The following is a 17,748-nucleotide window of genomic DNA, read 5'->3' as shown; positions in this document are numbered from 1 at the left end:
ACATACATATGCACAAGCTCTGGCAGGGGTGATGATAGTAGCAGGAGCAAATATTCATTTTTCTTTTTTTGTTGAGATATAATTAACATATAGCATTATATTAATTTAAGGTATACAACATGATTTGACATTTGTCTACATTGTGAAATAATCACAATAAGTTTGGTTAACATCCATCGCCTTAAACACAATTTTTTTTTTTGTGAAGAGAATTTTTAAGATCAACTCTTTTAGCAACTTTCAAATATGCAATACAGTATTATTTATCAGGCACTCATATTTCCAGGCACGGTTCTAAGTTTTTTACATGGATCATCAAATTTTATCCTCATAACAATCCTATGAGAAAGTGAAGTACGTTAATTATATCTACATTTTCATCTAGATGAAGAAGTTGTAGCAGAGGCCTTTGAGCTTGCCCAAGGAGACTGCGTGGCAGAATGCCTGTTCTTAACCACCAGTGCCTGACCACAGGAAAAGACCTGGGTTACACAGATACTCAGTAAATCTGCTTGATTTTTTAAGTGGAAAGAAAGAGAATTTTTAACTTAAGACTAACGGATTATAGCTCATGAGTAGAATAATCAACTAAGGGTCTTTAGTTGTCAATACCTCTTATCCAGAAAGCAAACCGGAATACAACTCTTCATTGCAGAGTCTAAGATTCATTTCATATTCCTTCAGCTTTTCAGTGAATGAAGTACAAAGCCAGAGCCCTACATGAATCTATATCATAAAATGAACTGTGAGTCAAATGGACTGACATCTTTTTGTTCACACACAGTAGTAAAAAAAAAAAAATCACATTGACTATCCTGCTAGGAAAGGAAAGGAAACGAGTGATCTTTTAGCCTAAATGTTTAGAATAAATTCTATTCTGGGGGTACTGGGTCAGTTTTCTGGAAGTAATTAAATAGATGCCTCCCCCCACCCCCAATCTGCCCCTGCATTTCTTGAGGCCGTACAGTGACACAGGGACCATCACAAACGCTATTTGTCTATACCATGGTCTCAGATGTAACCAGGTTGTAGCAAATCAACTAAGACCTCTATAAAACCTCAATAACTATTATAACATATTAGACAAAGATCACAAGTAGTTGCTAGTGTTTTTTTTTCCCCTAGGAAAAATCATTAATTTTAGTTTGGGTAGGGCACCTTGAAGCATTTCTAATTATACTGCTGGTGATGATGGTGGAGGTGGTAGTAAAAATACCTCCACCACCACATGCTACGATGCTAGTACCTACCAGGCACAATACACGCATCATCTCATTTATTTCTCAAAACAACCTATAGGAAAATGCTACCATCCCTATTTCACAAATAAGGAAACAGACTTGGAGAGATTAATTTGTGTAAGATTGCCCAGCTAGCAAGTGGCAGCACTGAGGTTTGAATCTTGGCATTTCTAACTCCAAATCCTGAACTCTTAACTACAAAGTCACCAAGTTTTTTTTTCCAAAAAGAGACTCTGAAGGTAAGTAATAATTTAAATGAGCAATATTCCTCATCAGTAACTTCTCTAGAACAATAATAGGTTTTGATCTGAAAGACTGCCTATTTGTCACTGGCCAGGAGCTCCTCCTTGCTAGACAAATCTGAGACTGAGTATACAGAACCTGAACGTCTGCACACCAGCTGCACTAACATTGGAAGCCTTGAGGTGATTAATTCACACACAAAAAGGGCCCTTAGGAGAAGGGGTGTGAGTCAAAGAAAAACTCCAGGGTCCTGATGCAAAATAGGTCTCTTCCAATGTTATAGTAAGAGAAAAATGTTAAAAGAAAACAACCAAATACAAATGAACAAATCAAATCTCAGAGTTGAAAAATCTTTATTCAAAATAGGTAGGCTTATCACTAGTACTGACAATAATTTGCTGTACTTTATATAAGATTCCACACATTACTGCAGTGGCCAAAACCTGAAATACCGTTCTTTTCATTCTTCTTCAAATCACTAAATTTCTAGATTTATAATGCAAAATCTGTTAGTTACAAATTACCCCAAAACTTGGTAGCTGAAAATAACAAACATTTGTCATATCAGTTTCTGAGGGTCAGGCAGCTGGCAGTGGCTTAACTTGGTGGGCTGCTGGCTCAGAGCCTCTCCAGAGATTGTAACCAGGGGTCAGCTGCGGTGCAACCCTCTCAAGGCTCAACTGGCAGGAGACCTCCGTTTAAGCTCTCACAGGTCACTCTGGTGACAAGGCAGCAGGTCCCCGCAGGGTAAGAGACCCAGAGAGTGAGAGCACCCAAGATGGAACCACAGTCTTTAATCTTGGAAGTGACATACCATCGCTTCTGCCATGTTATACGCTTTGGCAGCCATTGCACAGATCCAACCCACACTCAAGGGCAGGGGTATACATGGGACATGCATTCTCACAGGTGGGAAACCAGTGGGGCCATCTTAGAGCTGCCTACCACAACTTCTTTTCCTCTTTTGGCTTTAAATCCAAAGACTAAGTGATTTGTGATGAGACAGTCATACCGTGTTTCCCCGAAAATAAGACTTACTTTTGAGGAAACAGGGTATTACAAAAGGAAGAGTACAAGGGGGTGCTTATCTACCTACCGACCCTTGACTTTATTTTTTCCATTTCAAATATTTAAATGTCATCATCTGAACGGGGATAGTAAAATAGAACTTTGCTCCTATTTTACTGGGGTAGAACTAGTTTTTAGTCTCTAAGCCTTATTCTCTACCCATCTCAACATAGTGTATACACGTATATACACACATATATGTATGTATAGAACTTGTTATAGAACTCAGTCACAAACCAGAATATAAAATATCAGGTTTAGTTAACAAGAAATTTCCAGAAATACATTTAAGAGAAAAATTTCACAATTTGTATAACATGCCATATTCCTCCTGAATGAACATAAAAAATGGAAAAAGATTTATATAAACTTTATGCTATTACATAAATCTATCTGGTGACAAATTTAGTAAAAGAAAACAAATACAGCACTACTTTATGTTAGTAGGAAGCAAATGACTATTTAAGTTAGATAGTATTATAGTTAGCAGTTTGTAACTACTTTTCCAGTACTGCTTACTTATTCAAAACCTAATGTATCTTCACAGTATTGTTAGGGGCAAAACAATTTAGATTTTTTTAACAATCCATGTTCTTTCAGTAAGCAAATGATAAAAAGAAATGTATTCTGTCTGTTCATTTTATACTGGTTCCTTATAAACATGTTCCAAACTGACTACCATTAAATTTTTTTATACTATTGCAGAAAATAAGTTGCTTAGAATGTCTTTAGGAAGACCTTGTTCTGTCTCAGAAAAGGCCTCCTCCTGAATCTGTGACTTTGAGAAAGACAATGCAGGCTATAAAAATGTCACAACAGGCTATGACTGCTGCTGAAATGGCTTCTTAATGAGAATGGGCTGAGATCTGGCTCCACAGGAGGACTCTGCAAGGGCACATGCTTTATATTTTATACACAGCCCTCAGCTCTCACCATTATTAGTTCTAAAAGGGATTTTAAAAACTTTATTCCAAAGGCATCTGTAGGGGTCCTTTAAAAGAATTTAGACCATGACAAACAATCCTAATTTGGTCTTGTGTTACTACCTCCAACTGGCTCTAAAGAGATCTCACAGCTGAATATGGAGGCCTGTATTAAGATTGTGTGTACCCCAAACACGACTACTGCCATCATTTGTGAGGCCTAAGGGCAAAGGTATTATTTCTTTAGGAGTAATCTGTTGTAACAGATGGGCGAGAGTCACTGTACAATAAATAACTTATTGCCACTAATTTCCTAACTATCTAATCAGAGCACCCGCAAGAAAAGAGGACAGTACAGGTGCATTTTTCACAGAGCAGAGAATGAAGGGAAAGGTTTGTGGCACTGGCTAAAAAGCCATTCGAGGAGGGTAACCAGGAGAGTAGGAGGATCCAGGGACCCTGGAGAGTCAAACCCAATGGAGAGAAGGCACAGAAAATCGAGATGCGGGGCAGGGGGGTTCAAAAAGACAATTGGCATTAGAGGCATTTAGAAGAAAGTTTTACAACACAGATAGGGGTCTTGTAAATGGAGAGAGGACGGGAGAGATGCAGGAAACTTCTTGCCAGATGTCTTATGCTTATTCACTCATTGCCTAGACTTTTCACTCCATCCCTTACTCTGGAAAAAATGAACTATGTTTATACGGTGTGGTGTGTACACATAAGAACCCTAAAAAATTTTTGACCCATGTTTTGATATCTGTTAGAGAAGTGGTCTGATTTCACAAGCTTTTGTTCTATATTTAGACTATAGCCCAAGGACTTCTTCACTACAAAAGACAACGTTTTAGATTTGTCCAGTGGTTCAGGGGAAATAGATAACTTTGAAAACATGCATACACCACTTTTTTACAGCTAATATCCAACTTCACTTGCATATTATTTTAATTTTCCTTTAGCTTGATGGAACAATAAAGACATCACTATTAGATAGGACTGATTAGAAGGAGGGCCCACTCTCAAGAGACCAGTGGTATCAAGGCAGCTGCAGTGTCCCGATTCTGTTCTTTTGCATGTACAGAGGGCTACAAGGGTGATTCTGAGGGGGAAAGCCTGCTCTAAGCCCGTTCCAAAGCTTTCAATGGCAGAGAAGACTTGCATCCAAGTAACAGAGGGGTATACGGTATGATTTGTTGCCTGAAAAACCAAAACACAGTGTCTTAAAACAACCGTTTATTCTAGTTTCTGTTCATGATATTCTGCTCATGCTTCTGCAGTCTGGCCCCTTGGGCTGGGTTCAGCTGGATGGTGCTTGTGGTCTGAGCTGGGCTCACTGCATATGCCGTCACTTTGGAAGTTGGTCTAGAGGAGCCTCGGCTGAGATGTTTCATCTGTTCTACGTGATCTGTCATCCTCCCACAGGCTGAGCCAGCCTAGTTCACATGGTAGCAGCAGGGGTCCAGGAAAGCAGAAGCAAAAACGTCTCTGAAGGTCCAAGCTTGGAGTACACATACATTATTTCCACTACAGTCTACTGGCAGCCCAGATTCAAAGGATGGGAAAACAGACTCCATTTCTCAATAGGAGGTGCTGTAAAGAATTATGGTCATTCTTGCAATTTACCACAAAAACTCTGAGGAAGATGCCATTCAGGAAAACATACCTGTTCGCTAACCTAGACCAGAATATCTGGTAATGTTAAATCAAATGCCTCTTCTAGAAAACCCAATTAATATAGCTTTGGTACATACTCAAACAAATACTGGAAACAATTACTTATGTTTACTTTCATCATAAAAAGTTAAAATCAATACAATTTGCAAATTATAAAAAGAAAAAATTAAATCCCATAATTTAATACACTCAAACTATTGAATTTTAAATGAACATTTCTTTGTGCCCAACAAAGTACCAAGTATCAATAATTTCTTGAAAACAAGTTGTCATAAAATTCTTAATGATATATTCAGGTGCTTATTAAATGGTTTGAAGATCTATGTAAGATTTTCCTCCCACTATATTGGATTTCTTGATTACGATCATGATACATCTGTTTGTCGTCCATGTTCAGATGGTTTATCCTCATACCCCTGTGAGAGAGATGGCTGTAACCCATTTTCAGATAAGGATCCTGAGGTTTGAAGGTTAAGTAACGGCCAAGTTCACAGAGCTAAGTAGGTGCCAGGGCTAAGAACTGAGCCCAGGATTCCACAGTAGATCATCAACCTCCATACAATGCCCTCTGGTGCTCTGGCCTTTGGCGTAAGGTACCCAATGATCTAAGGAGGATGAAAGATACAAGGGATCATCATGGTGCCAACCCACAGCCTGGAGCCAAGCCGAGCCACATCAGCTGGCCCCAGGGTGGCATTTCCTCCTCCACCTCGAGATGACACAGTGTATAAATAGGAATCAAGATTCAGATAGATGTACAGATCCATAGCTGTAAGCTAGGCTCCTGCACCAGCTCAGAGACACACTTCCTTAATTCAAACCTGTGACCTTGGAGAAGGACAAATTACTGCTGAGTCTACACCTTGGCATCATTTTAGAAGAGTCAAAACTGAAAATGGAAGGGTGTGAATACCAAGAGTTTACTGACTTTCCGCAGCCACGTTCTTTGGATTCATGCTATTAATTCTTCCTGGACGCCTTCTTTGCCTAATGAAATCAAATTTATCCTCTAGGAGTTAGTTCGAATGTTGTTTCCCCCATAAAATACTCCCAAACCCACCCAATTGACATTAATTACTTCTGCATGTGAGACCTCACATGAGTGACATGTGTTCCTATCACTGCAGCGCTACTCACACTGTGTGCTGAGACAAACTGAGAGGAAACAATGAGGAATCACTAAACCATCTGACAATAATTTTATGCCTGATACACTTAATAATTTTTTAAAAAAATTAGTCCTGTATTTGTCTTTTCTTTTTAGCAACTCCTATTTATCGTGTTTTTAAAAATATCAGCCTATGACAGATTGAGTTTTTAAAATACCAGTTCCACTCCACAGGTATTTTGAGAAACACTGTATTATAGCATTTATTTCATTCTATCTAGCACTGTGGTTAATTTTACATATCCACCTTGCCCACTAGCTATCTTGCCTGCCTGCCTTTTTTATCTGCCAAAGCTGACATCACAGTGTTTTGGGGGATACACAGTCAACTGGTGATATTGAGAGAAATGGGGTTGAGAATCTGTAGTCTTACATTTAAATGGCCCTTTTAATATTCTCTATGAAAAACAAAGGGAAACTTTACTTTGTTTCCCCCAGTTATTTTTACTGTAGGTCAGTACCCACCCCATAAAGGAAAAAACAGATTCCTTACCTTTACTTTGTGACTCATTCTATCAAGGCTTTCATGACTCATAGAAAGAAAAACTCCAGCTAACATCTGGACGATCATTTTGCAATGAAACATGATATCACTTTATCTTCAAACAAAGCAAGGGCAAGGTCACTGTGGCTACAGACTTATTAATGGACTCAGCACCAAGGCATCTGTGCTAGGCTTTCAGCCTCTTGTTTTTCTACACTCACTGTTCAGATAAAAAGTTCTGCAACAACCACACGGAAACTTACCTTTTTACCGTTTTGCATGGTGGTCAGAATGTCACTATAATGAACAGGCTGAATCATTCATGATTTGAGGATGATTCACCAATTCAGAGAATAAATATATGTATATAGTAGTAGCTTTGTTGTCTTAGCAAATGCGAGCTCAGCAGTCCTCACTGCCTAGTTTCTCAGACAGCTCCCCACTCTAAGCTTTACTCAAACCCGAGCAGTCCCCCATTCTTAGCAGACTACCTAAGGATCAGAGAAATTGGTAATTTAAACTGCGATCTTCTCCTTTTTTGAGTATGAGCAAAATAAAGGCAGTGACACCTGGAATCAACCAATTTTTACGGCTGTGTACTCAGTGTGACAGAAACAGGAAGCATTTTTACAGGACTGTTCCTCATTCTACCTAGTGAGTGTGCTGTGGACCTTTCCTCTACTACATTCTGTTCTTCCCAAATATTTTGTGCAAGGAATAGTGCTTATATGGTCAGTTGAGAAGGAAGAAAGAGAAAAGCAATTGAGAGCCATTTTAGGGTGATAGCATGAACTTGCATTAGAAAATTATAGTCCTGTATCTCCTCATCTCTCTGCTCTCCTATTATTTAAGTAGGGATTACAGATCGGGTGCTTAGAAAACACAAGTGGAACTACTCTCAATCTGATTAAAGCTGGATAGCTGAAAAGCATAAGATCTAAATTTAATTTCTAATAACAGTACCTAAGGCAAATTTTAAGATCTTAATATTCACTTAAAAAATAGATGAACTTATCAATTACCAAATTACTTTTCCTAAAATTTTGAAAATCTATGAGGTTTTGAAACGTGTTTTCCATCTGGTTAGTCTTTTTTTCTATTTTCCTCTCCTCGAAAAAGTCTATTTCATAATTCATAATTTATATACTGTTCTCTTTTTACTTTGTAAAAAGCAAAGTGATTTCCTGTATGTACTGTATATTAATGATCTAATAAACAGATTTTTAAATATTAAAGTTTCAGTTACCATGGCAGTAGTTACCAAACAAAAATTAGTAATGACTGCAAACAGGAAACACAACCCAAGATTGACTCTTTTATAAGGCATTTGTAATCAGGAAGACATTTTCTGTACTTACAGGTATAAGATTATAATTATTATAGCCTTATCCATTTATGAGCTTTTGCATATTCTAGTACATAAAAGCTGCTTTCTCATTTCTTTTCCATTTGCCATTACTTAATATACATGAAATAAGAATTCCTGATTACAAAGTTTGCAAAACCAGGAACTAAGAATCACCACTAAAATTGCCCATTCTTTGTGTCAGAAGTTTAGTGAACTGCTGACATGTAGAGTCACCGATGGGTGTAACCCCAGTTGTGCTTACTTTCTATCATTGACTTTGTCATTTACTGTTTTACTCTGTCATTCCTCTTAAAAGTGTAAGTTGTGTTACAAGGCACCTTGTGATTTTTGTTCAGACCAGACCCCCTGAATCTAGAACAATGCTTGGCACATAAAGTACTCACACAGTTCTTAAACGAATCATTGTATTTTGGAAGAGATAACTTTTAAAGATTTTTTAAAAGCTCCATTACTTTTCATTTTCGTATAACTGAATACCAAGGAAAGTAATACATCACTCCTAGGCTTATTTGACCCAGGCTAATAGAGCATTTGAATCTCCATACTACAGATTTAAATTAATTAAACTTAATGTCTACAATATTAAAAAGGTGAACTAATTAAGTAAAAACAAGTTGAAAAATAGCTAAGATTTATGAAAAAAATTATTCAGTTAGTATACTAGGACATTTCATTAAAATCACACATATGTTTATAGATTCTTGACTTGTATAATTTTTAAGCGCTGTGGAACATTAATATTTGTAGACTATTTACAATATTTTCCACAGTCAAAGAGTCACAGAGTTTGGAGAAATCTTAGAAATCACTTGATTCCCCCACTGATTTTTATAGATATGGAAACAGATCCAAAGTAGTCAACATTACAAAAACTAGAGTGGATAAGATCAGCTGACTCTCAGCCCAGTGATTTTTTTAACCATATCATATTGATAAACAGAAGTGGGACAGCTGATGTACTACAGAAGATCTTTCCATACACTATAGTTCTCTCCATACTGCATACGTACTGTCCTTTTCTGATTGCTGAACACATTGTGGTGATCTGGTTTGTAAAGACTTGTATTAAAAACATCAGGCCAAACTGTATTCTTACTTCTAGTTCTCAGAAAAAGAACATAGGAAGTAGTCCTCTTTTATCATTTATCACTCAATAATAATTTATTGAGAATGATCACCAATGTATCAATCTCTTTCTCCTAAGTAGGCCCCTCAGAGTAACGCTTGTTCCCTGTGGTCCATTGTTAATTCCATGCTCACACTACAGGTACAATCCTGGAGCTTAGTGAGAGCCTCAGGAAATAGTTGATCACTTTGGTGTTTTCCAGTGCTTCTTAACAAACCTTTTTGTATGAAGAATGGGAAAGTTAAAACAATGACAACAAAAGTCAGTTCTCCCAGAGTTGAGTTTGTTTTTGTTGTTTTTTAACTACTCTGTTCTTAGTCGTCTGGTCTGCCAATTCAGGGCACTTGAAGCTCTTTTCGGCTGGGGCAGAGAGGTTTAGTGTACCATGTTATGTGGAGGCTTTCTGTCTACTCTGCAGTTCAACAGGTAGAACAGACTCTTCCACAGCACAACCATGAGTGTCCCTATACAGTTTCAGATGTCACAGGTAGAAATCCCAAAGTAGAGAGCCAACTGCAGGGTCATTATTGTTCAGGACCAAGGAAGTAGCAGGAGGCGGCATTACCAGGGCTCCCAACAAATGCTGGGAAGTTGGAAGACTCCTGTGATATATGGTCCAGAATATTATTGGAGCTTATGGAATTTGTTTGCCTGTGAGAGTCTTCCAAGACTCAGTCTCTGTCCAAACAAGGTCAATGATAACTTACACTAAAGGGCATACAGACAACATGGATAAAGTATAAGTAAAATATAAAACACCAGTAGAGAGGCAATTTTATTGGAATAGAAACCATTTCCTCCAATATAATTTCTTTAAACAAATAAAAATGTTGAAATGTACCTTATGTTATTTCTCTTTTAATACTGAGATAATTCACTTACCATACATTTAGTGAGCAAGCGAGGGAAATAACAGGCCTCAGAGGCTAGGTGGTATGATGGAAGGAGCAGGAATTATGAAGACTATGGTTTAGGATCATAGTTAGGTTCTGCCAGTTTCAGATTAACCTATCTAAGCCTCAGTTTCTTTAACCTTAAAATGAGGCTAAAGTCTACTTCATAAGATTGCTTTGAACGGCAAACAAAATAACTATGCATGTATAAATAGGATATAAATCCATTTCTCTAGGGGGACAAAGAGATGAGTGTCCTAAGAGGGCTCTAAGAGTTACAGATCCCATGTTTGGTAATTCAGAAGAAAGAGATCTGGCATCTAGCTTAGGACAAGAAGAGTTCACGGAGGATGGTGTATGGTGGGGGGTACCTTGAAGAATGAGTAAACTTCTGTATTGCAGATAATCATGCAAAGTCAAGGGTAAGGTGATGGTACACAGCTAATAACCAGTTGAGATATAAATCCCCAATTCTACTTCATAACATAGTATAATGGAACCAAATCAATAGAAAACCTACTCAAATTCTATTCAAATCAACATTTGGGGCTAGTTAGGGAAAGTGACTTTTCATAACCAATTAATGTAATGAATCATACAGTGGATTAGAAGAGAACAAAGTCCAGTTGAAGACTACTTTACTTTCTTCTGTACTGGTTTCGAAAGACTAAGTAACTGCCCCTAAGACAAAACCCTGGAAATACCTTGCCCTGTTCTCCCATTTCCCTCCAACGGCGTCAAGCAGAAATCCAACTATAGATTTGCCCATCTAAGTCACCGTTTATTTGCCTTTTCCACTTCAATCAGGGGCTACCAAAAAGAAAAGGCTCATTCTAATTTCTAACATAAATATCTGTGGCTCAGTATTCTTTCCAACTGCAATCACTTGCTTCACTATGGGTTTTTTTGTTTGTTTGTTTTTGTTTCGGCTAATGACAGAAGCTTTTAAAACAAGTTTGGATGCTAAGAAAGGGGACTTTTAGTGACCTGTACTCTTTAAAATGCACAGCTTTTAAAAATAAAATGAAAGAAACAAAGAAAAGAGTACTAGAAAAAAATGCAGTATGTTAGGAAGGATCAAAAGACAGAAGTTAGAATAAAGGCAAAAATGAATAAGGTATAAAATTAAAAGCCTTCCAGCAATTCCAGGCAGTATACGGATATTACTGGAATTTTCTTGCTCTCTGGTATGTTTTTAAAGAAGAAAAAAAAAAGTGATTCTCAGGGGAGAGGAACACAGAAAGCAAAGAGGAAAACAACTGGCTGTGGGCCATGATTTACCATTCACCACAAAATGAGATTCTGTTTCTGTTTCTCAAAGGCCATTGTTTTTTTCCAAGCAGACATAGGCTTCTACTTACACAAAGTCAATTATAATGAAGAGACTGAAGACATGAGGATGAGATCTAGACGCATAACTTAGAAGACAAGGCAAAGACATAAAAGTCAAATTCTAGTCTAAAATATTATTAAAACAAAAACTCTGTATAACCAAACTAGCTACCACATCCTAGCAACAGCTCTCTTACTTCAAACAAAACAAAATATAGCAAAATCTAATTATAAAATCCCTTGTCTTTGTGATGGTGGGTTTTAACTGGTAATTAATCCAAATGTGTGCAAATGATGTGGACACCAATTTCTCCTTTTATGAAACAAGAATCCGATAATAGGATCATCCACCTAGGATGTTGTGGAATAAAGACAACACACCTTAATTCTCCTTACACAAAATGTTAATGAAAAAAAATAAATAACATTTTTCATCTGCCTGGGGAAAATTCCTGATGAAATAAACAGTATAAGGTTTTAGAAGGAAACAATGCCACATATTTTCAGACAGAAGTCAAATTTAGTTTTATTTAGCTTTTTTAGCTTATTTACTTTTAAAAAGTTACATTCAAACGATTGCTTTTCTTGTATAACCAAGTCAAAAAGAAGAGACACCTGAAAACTATGTAGGTACCAAAATAGGGTGAGAAGGCTCTGCTAGAAGGTCAGAGATAATCTTGTAATGTTTTCTTCTTCTGGTATGTTAAAGTTCTAAAGGGAAGGCAAGGTGGGTTTTTGGGGGTGTGTATTTATTTTTGTTTTTTTTAGATTACTGCTAAGACTATGAAATGTATCCCTGGGACCTCTAAACCCTGTGCTGGGAAACTCTGTATGGAATCCACAGAACATCAGGTCTGTCTAGGGTCCTACGAAGGCACAGAGAGGGCACGGTTGACAGTCAAACTGGACATCTTTGGGGTTTTCTAGCAGTTTCCAATTTACTGGCTACCACATCTAGAGGGTTTATTATTGTCATGGAGTTTTCTGCAAAAGCTTTAAATTTATGGAGGTGGGGAAGTGGGGAAGGAAAGGAAGAGGATTACAGAGAAGAATAAGATTCTCAGTTGAAAAGATAACCTTCTAAAGTAAAGAGAAGATGGAAGAGAAAAATTTACACTATATATCAAGAGCATTGTTTATCATAACCTACATTTTGAAACTAAGGAAATTGTTTATAAATGTCTGGATATTTCCTTTGCAAGCACATGTCATTCTTAACTAGACTTTCTTCCATTGAATTACTTTTTCCTTGTCTCAAATGCTTTCAAAATCACTTTTGGATGACTTATTTATTTATTTATTTATTTATTTATTTATTTATTTTTTAAATACACTTTATTTTTCAGAGCACTGTTAAGTTCACAGCAAAACTGAGCAAAGGGCAGAATCCCCGTATATCTGCAACCCACTCCGCTTTCACCAGTGTCTATATCCCACACCACAGTGGTCTATTTGTTACAACTGATAAACATAAATCGGCACATCATTATCCTCCAAAGTCCATAGTTCTTATTAGGGTTCACTCTTGGTGTTATTTATTCTATGGATTTTGACAAACATAATGACGTGTGTCCACCATTGTAGTATCATAGAGAATAGTTTCATTGTCCTAAAAAAAATTCCCTGCTTCACCTATTCAGCCCTCCCTCCAAAAGATGTTAACTTTTAAGTTTTTGAATCAATATTTGTAAGCACGACAAGACTTCCACCCCCCAAATTTTAGACAAGTACTACATTAAGTAGTTGTTACAAAATAAACAATGTTCATCAACAGAAGGCTGAGCAGCAACCAAAATGGTTTTAGTGGCAAGCAAGATTAACAAAAAATATTAGTGTCGTTTAAAAGCAAATGAAACAAGAAACCAAATGGGAAGAGAATAGAATGCAATCACGTTACTCTTAAATTTTGCATTATCTGTCCTGTCCTTGGGTTCCCTTTTGAAAGCTGGTTCTAGTCATAAGCGACAAACTGTTTTCCCACTGTCAGTTTTTATTTTTCAACACCTTCCTAACCTAATATTTTGCAATTTTGTACATTTTCAAAAATCCAGTTCTGAGCATGAACAGAATTAATGCTCAAATCAGGAGCTTTGTCTTTAGAGGATGAAATAATAGCAACCTTGGCAACTATGATGGGCAAGAGAAGAAAATTAGGTTCTATTCTCTCGGCAAAACTTCCTTCCCTGTTTGATAAGAGACAGCTAGCTTAACGTGACCGAAAAGTAAATATGAGCAGTTCATTGCAATGAGACATTTCCCACAGAACGTTACGCTGGAATGTGACACCCGCATTCCGTTTGACTCACAGTCTGGTCCCCACCCTTTCCTCGCAGGGGACCTGAGGCTCCCGTAACGCGGGGTGGGGGTGGGGTTCCCAGATGGGGCGGCGGGTCCCGACGCGGGACAGCCACGCGGGAAACGTCACCGGGCAGTAAAGGCACTGCTGACAATCACCGTTTCGGGCGAGCTGCCAGCGAGGGAGAACGTTTTCTTTGAGAGGTAACTTCCTACGAGGGAGGCAGTGCTTTGGAAATCAAGAAATGAATGACCAAAAAAGAAAAACCATCATCGCCTCCCCAGTCCTCGCGGGCGCGGGGCGCGGAGTGCGTTAAATCAGCCCTGTCCTGCGGGGCGGCGGGCAGAGCCGTCACAGTCACAGCACCGCTCCCGGGGCAGAGGCGCAACGCGAACTCCCTGCGGCAGGAAGCGGGTGCACGGCCGCGCCCGCACCTACGCCCGTCTCTTCGGGAGGCACAGCGCAGCCGGGCCGGGGTGCGAACGCGGCAGGCACTTCCAACCGCCGGACGCGGTCGGACCGGAGGGAAAAGCCCTGCGCCGCCCGGCTCGCGCGCCGCCTTCCAGGAGTTAACCGGGGGCGGGTACAGGCCCGGGCCCCCGAGCCCCGCGGCCGGCTCGCGCCCCACGCTCCGCCCGCGGCCTGGGGGCGGGGCCCCGCGCAGGTGAGGCGGCCGCCAGCCCGCCCCCTACCTTCTTCACTTTGACCGCCAGGTCCATGTCGGTGGCTCCGAGGTTCCTCGCCCGGTCCGGGATCTCACGCCCGGGCTGGTCCGGCCTCCGGCTCCGCCGCGGGTACTTTGGGGACCTACGGCTGTCCGGCGCCGCCACCGCAGCCACTCGTCCCGCGCAGCGAAACTTCCGCTGCCCAGTCCGCGGCAGCCGGCCTGCGGCGGGGACCGGGAACAAAGAGGCCCACACAGCCAATGGCAGCCTGGCGGCGCCGGGCAGCCACCAATCACCGAGCGCCTCACGCACCTTAGCGGCCCGAGCGCGGCGCTGGCAAGGTGAGGGGCGGGGCCGCGTTAGGGGCGGGGCCCCAACGGGAGCTCTCGGGGACCCGCCCTGGGTCCCGCCGAGGCGCTGGCGTCGGTCCCCAGCCTGTAAGGAGCTGGGGCCCGCCTTGCCTGCCCCTGAAGATGAGGGAGAGCCCTTTCCATCCTGGCAGCTTCTACCTGTGTTTCTCTTGGACCTTAGATATGTGTCCTGGGGAGTACTTATCTCGCTATTAGCTTCTTGGTTTATTTTCAGGGAAAGGAGAAAGAGAAGCTGCTAGGAACATTCTTAGGGATCACTGTGATGGTCAAGGCACCCTAATTTCACTGTTGAGTTGTGGGTATGGCCTTTTCTCAAAGGCTTTCTCCATAATCCCAAATACTGGCAAGGACCATCCTCATCTCATGAATACTCACTTACATCTTCATGTAAGTGAAGATTCTTACATATATTTTCTGAGCCTTTGATTATTCAAAAATGAGGATGATGTGAATCACTTCGGAGACAGGTTGGGCCATTCCTTTGGAAGTAGAGGCTTGTTCTTTGTCCCTGCTACGTGAGATGGGGTGAGGCTGCTCATGTGTCTTGTGCTGGGATGAAGCAGGTTCGTAGGACTAACGAGCAGCATTGGAGCAACTGCACGGGATCCATTCCATGGCCTAATTCAGGAGCGACTGCAATGAATACTCTCAGATGGGTGGATTCGGACGGCATTTAGGGATTATTGAGTCTAGCTTTCTCATTTTGCAGGAAACTGAGGACACCAGAGGGGCAAGAATCTACCGGCTTTCTTAGTCTCTTGGGGCAGAGCTAGTGCTCATAAGTCTTTAAGCAAAGTCTCCAGCATATTTGGGACTGTCAAAACAGCTTTTTGATTTAAGTAAAAAAGAAGAGTTCTTTTTTTTTCCAGTTTGTTGTTATGACAAGATTATAATGAGTGGACGGCAGGTGATTTCCTAATCTGGCATCTACTTTTAAAATGAAAATAGTCCCAAATAAAGTAGATATTTGGGTCCAAATGTCTCTCCTCTGTGCCTCTGGAAATTTTGTAACAGAAACACCCAAAATTTATTTGAGCCAACACTTTCAACCCTTTGCTTACTTGGCTATTTGTTAACATTATTCAACAGAACATTGATTTATAATGTGAATGTTTTCCTCATCCTATTAATAAACTAAAAATGGAATGACAAAAATGGATCATGAATTTTTCTTGTCACTCAATTGAAGTAAAACTTTCCCATCCCATTTTCCCAAACCGTCCTAAAACTTTGGGCCTCTACAAAGTTTACCCAGTGTAAGCTCCAATGAACATGAGGTTTGTGACAAGGCAATTTGGTCTCTTTCATGGAGATTAACAGATGGAAAATGTCCAGTAAAACAGTTTAAATAAGGCATCAAACGAATGTTGTAACATAAATTCTGGGCTTATTTGGTGGGATTTCAGAGATGACAGTAAGAAAAAGATCTGGAAACATTTTTCTTAAACCTCAAATTCTGCCCTTTCTTTTTTTCCTCCCAACCCTCCCAGCACACTGTTTATGTGTATCATTGCCAAGGATGGAAGTTGAAATTCAGTGATTTCTATCTGGACTCATTACAGGGCCAATTATATAGAAAATAAAATTGAGGTAGATAAGTACTAAGTTAGGAGGCTTGGACTGTGAGTCCTTATTTAGCTGGTAAAGTGTTTAGCTATATATTAAGGAGTTAGAAGTGATAATACTTGGTAGTTGATGACACAGGAGTGAGTAGAAGATGTCACACATGTTTCTGACTTGATCATCTATCTAGATACTTCAGGTAAAGAGAAAATAAAGGATGAGGGGCAGGATTTTGTTTAGTTTTTCTTTCTTTAGGGGGTAGTAGGGATGAAGAATATCATGGATTTTGAATATCATGGGTTTGAGGCTGGGATATTGAAGTATCTATATATAAATCTTAGAGATGAAACCTGAACTGGAATGATGATTTAGGAGTCAATACCCTACATAGTTAAATGATTGAAAGCCATGAGAGACTGCAAAATAAGACAGTATTGGTTAGTACAACTGAGCAAAGCTGAGCAAGAAAAGCACAGAAAGGAGATGAGGCTAATTAGAGGGTAAGAAAGAAAAAACTGGAGTAGAGTCCCAGCAACCAAGAGAGGAGATTCAAGAAGTAATTATCAACAATGTCAAATTGTAGAGGAGGGTCAAATGCCCATTGGATTTAACAAAAATGAAATCATTGGTAAACTGGAAGCATGCTAGCTATATCCCACATGAAATTTGATGGCCAAAGTAAGGTAGAGCAATGGGTATGGGGAATTAGAAGGAATAATCAGTGTTATTGAAGAGAAAGAAAATATTGGAATTAATGCATTGGTTTGAAGGGAGGGAGTCTTGAATGACTCTTGGGAACCTATTCTGGGTGACTGGTATGGTAGATGACCCTCACTCCTTAAGGTTAGAAACAGAAGAGAAGGAAGATTGAGAAAGATAATGGGTTTAGTTTTGCATGTATTGATTTTGCAAGGGCAGTTGGGTCTGAGTCTGGTGGTCAAAAGTAGGATCTGGGCTAGAGATACAGATGACTGATTATAAATGCGCAGGGACACACACATACATGTACAGAAACACATGTGCATACAAGCACACACGGTAAACAGAAGCACTAGGGAAAGGAAACACCAATGGAAAGTTTTCTACACCAGATGAAGTAAATTTTCAAGATAGAGATGCCTACATCTGTTTCCTTGATTATTAATGTGGTCCCAGGAGCCCTCTTTAGAGATGTTAATCATTTATTAACATCTGTTAGAGGAACTCCTGTGCTGCTGATATAGCCATTATATTATTGTTCATTAGCAGCTTGAATAGGGTTACACATTGTTTTACATCTCAGAGCAAACTATTACCTATTAAAAAAAAAAGCTTTTATTGACAAAACCCTAG

The 17,748-nt window shown here is 39.6% G+C and overlaps 1 protein-coding gene across 2 annotated transcripts in view; it reads right to left on the bottom strand.

Moving 5' to 3' along the window:
• The window catches only part of TES (testin LIM domain protein), a 51,885-nt gene extending 37,080 nt beyond the window's left edge, over window positions 1-14,805 (bottom strand). The window contains exon 1 of one of the 2 annotated variants that reach the window (XM_081038454.1): window positions 14,510-14,805. In XM_081038454.1, coding sequence (XP_080894580.1) covers window positions 14,510-14,536 — 27 coding nt within the window. In that variant the 5' untranslated portion in view covers window positions 14,537-14,805. The remainder of the gene's footprint in view (window positions 1-14,509) is intronic. The other variant, XM_081038453.1, reaches the window with a different exon arrangement.
• Between the last annotated feature and the right edge of the window lie 2,943 nt (window positions 14,806-17,748).

Source organism: Rhinolophus hipposideros (assembly GCF_964194185.1).
Source record: "Rhinolophus hipposideros genome assembly, chromosome: 25".
Classification (NCBI taxonomy): domain Eukaryota; kingdom Metazoa; phylum Chordata; class Mammalia; order Chiroptera; family Rhinolophidae; genus Rhinolophus; species Rhinolophus hipposideros.
This window is presented reverse-complemented; position numbering and strand designations above follow the sequence as displayed.